General features: G+C 67.3%; 2 protein-coding genes across 2 annotated transcripts in view; both read left to right on the forward strand.

The window, feature by feature from the left end:
• The first annotated feature begins 39 nt into the window (after positions 1-39).
• AMSG_10827 (uncharacterized protein) lies at positions 40-1495 on the forward strand. The gene is made up of 2 exons (XM_013897684.1): positions 40-195; positions 315-1495. Exons 1-2 carry the CDS (start codon positions 54-56, stop codon positions 1397-1399), a joined length of 1227 nt encoding a protein of 408 aa, XP_013753138.1. The 5' UTR covers positions 40-53; the 3' UTR covers positions 1400-1495.
• Positions 1496-1608: 113 nt separating this feature from the next.
• The window catches only part of AMSG_10828 (uncharacterized protein), a gene marked incomplete at its 5' end in the record, with an annotated part of 4099 nt that continues 3827 nt past the window's right edge, over positions 1609-1880 (forward strand). Inside the window, one exon of the mRNA XM_013897685.1 lies at positions 1609-1671. Within this exon, the coding sequence (XP_013753139.1) occupies positions 1609-1671 (63 nt within the window). The remainder of the gene's footprint in view (positions 1672-1880) is intronic.

Consider the following 1880-nt stretch of genomic DNA (forward strand, 5'->3'; position numbering starts at 1 on the left):
TCCCCCCCACTTTCCGCCACTGTCTCTCATTCTTCTCTCAAAAAACAACCGCAATGCGCGTGAATTGCTCACAGCCCCGGACGGTCCTTGCCTTCCTCGCCCTCGCCGCCGCCGCCCTCGCCGCCGCCACCACCGCCACCACCCACACCTGCTTGGCCTCACCCACCACCGCCATGCAGGACCTGTCTGTCGTGGGTACGCACGCCTCCCAACCCCCCAACCCCCTCCCCCCCTCCCCCCCCCAACCCCAACCCCCCGCCCACACCTGCCCATTCACCCCTCCGCCACCCCCGCAACCCCCCCCCCCGCCACAGACTACGGCAACTGCTACACCATCGCCGCCTCGCGGGCCGAACTCAACGCTCTGCCCAACAGCCCGCAGCTCAATTGCGCGGCCAAGACCATGCCCACTCAGTCCAAGGCCGACTGGGAGGCATCGAAGCCGGCCGGCTCGGCCAAGCTCTGCCACTACAACGAGGTCGAGTGGGCACCGCGCGAGGCTGTCTTCCCGGCCTGCCCGCACCTCTCCGGCCAGGCCAACTGTCGCTTCCGTAAGGACGGTGACAAGATTGTCGACTACAACGACGTGGTGCAGGAGTGGATCTGCTCCATGGGGCACTCGCTCGCCATGTCCCCGTCGTCAAAGTGCTTCGCCTTTATCCGCAACGCCCTCTGTGCACGCTTCGACTCGTACGCCATGGAGAGCGGCTTTGCCTTCTTTGATCTGCAGCCGAGCGGCGGTATGGCCCATCTCGAGCGGCTCTCCATCTGCTCCGAAGGAGACGTCTGCCAGTTCCTCAACGACGAGTGCTCCTCCCGCGGCAACGACGTCGACAAGATCGCCCCGTTCGACATGTGCGGCAAGTCCCGTTGCCGTTCCGACATGAACTGCCGCAACTGGCTGTTTGCGCCTGACCACGCCTCGTGCGTCGAGACAAAGGCCCTCGACGAGGAGCCCGTCTACGCCTGCGTCGCCGTCAAGGACCCGTGCACGTCTGCAAACTGCCCGGGCGTCTGCGCTGCCATCACAGAGGCCGCCCCGCCGCCGTACGTCACCGGCTCAACTGGTGACTCGTCATCGTCGTCCGGCGCCGCCACCTCCTCGCCCCACCGTAGCCCGGCCCCGCACCACTCCTCCCACACCTCGGGCGGCACCGTCTTCCTCATCATCCTCGCCGTCATCTTTGGCACCTTTTTCCTCTACTGTGCCGTCGGCATCGCCTACAACCGCTTTTCTCGCGGTGCCGTCGGCGTCGACCAGCTGCCCAACGCAAACCTCTGGACCGCCATCGCCGCCTCCCTCTCCGGCCTCGTCGCCCGTCTCCGCCCTGGCCGCTCGTCCTCGGCCGGCTTCTCCCAGCTCTCGCTCGATCCGCCCGAGTACGACTTTGACGCCTAATCGCGCACCAGCGCAGACCTTCCTGCCACCCCCTCCTCCCCCCCCTCTCACACACACCCCTACACACACCCAAACCCCAAACTCGAAATCCTCCCCCCCCCTGCCCCTCAGCCCACCACCCGCCGCCCGCCGCCCCGCCGGCCACCGGCCGGCCATCGAGCAGCCAGCGACAGAGACTTCCTCGCTCGCCACCACCCAACCCAATAACCATGGCGAACGACGGCAAGATCGAGGAGATCAACTCCAACTCGGGCTCCGGCTCCGAGGAGATGGTACGTACACCCTCTGCAACCTCCCACTGCCGCCAGCAGGCCAGCCCCGCCCCCTCTGGCCTCCTTTGCTGTCCCCTCCGGCTGGCACCATTATTTTGTGTGGGATGGCCGGCCGCATCCACGCCACCACGACCTTGTCCCCCCCACCCACGCCCGCCTCCCGCAGCCCCACCGCCGCCTCCCGCCCCTCCGTCCTTCCCGCACGCCCT

Source organism: Thecamonas trahens, assembly GCF_000142905.1.
Source record: "Thecamonas trahens ATCC 50062 unplaced genomic scaffold supercont1.65, whole genome shotgun sequence".
NCBI classification, from domain to species: Eukaryota; order Apusomonadida; family Apusomonadidae; genus Thecamonas; species Thecamonas trahens.

Bases quoted from the DNA above. Each gene is read 5' to 3' on its own strand.
- AMSG_10827 (XM_013897684.1), top strand. From the start codon at position 54: ATGCGCGTGAATTGCTCACAGCCCCGGACGGTCCTTGCCTTCCTCGCC. The intron at 196-314 runs GTACGCACGCCT...CCCCCGCCACAG, and splicing joins GCAGGACCTGTCTGTCGTGG to ACTACGGCAACTGCTACACC.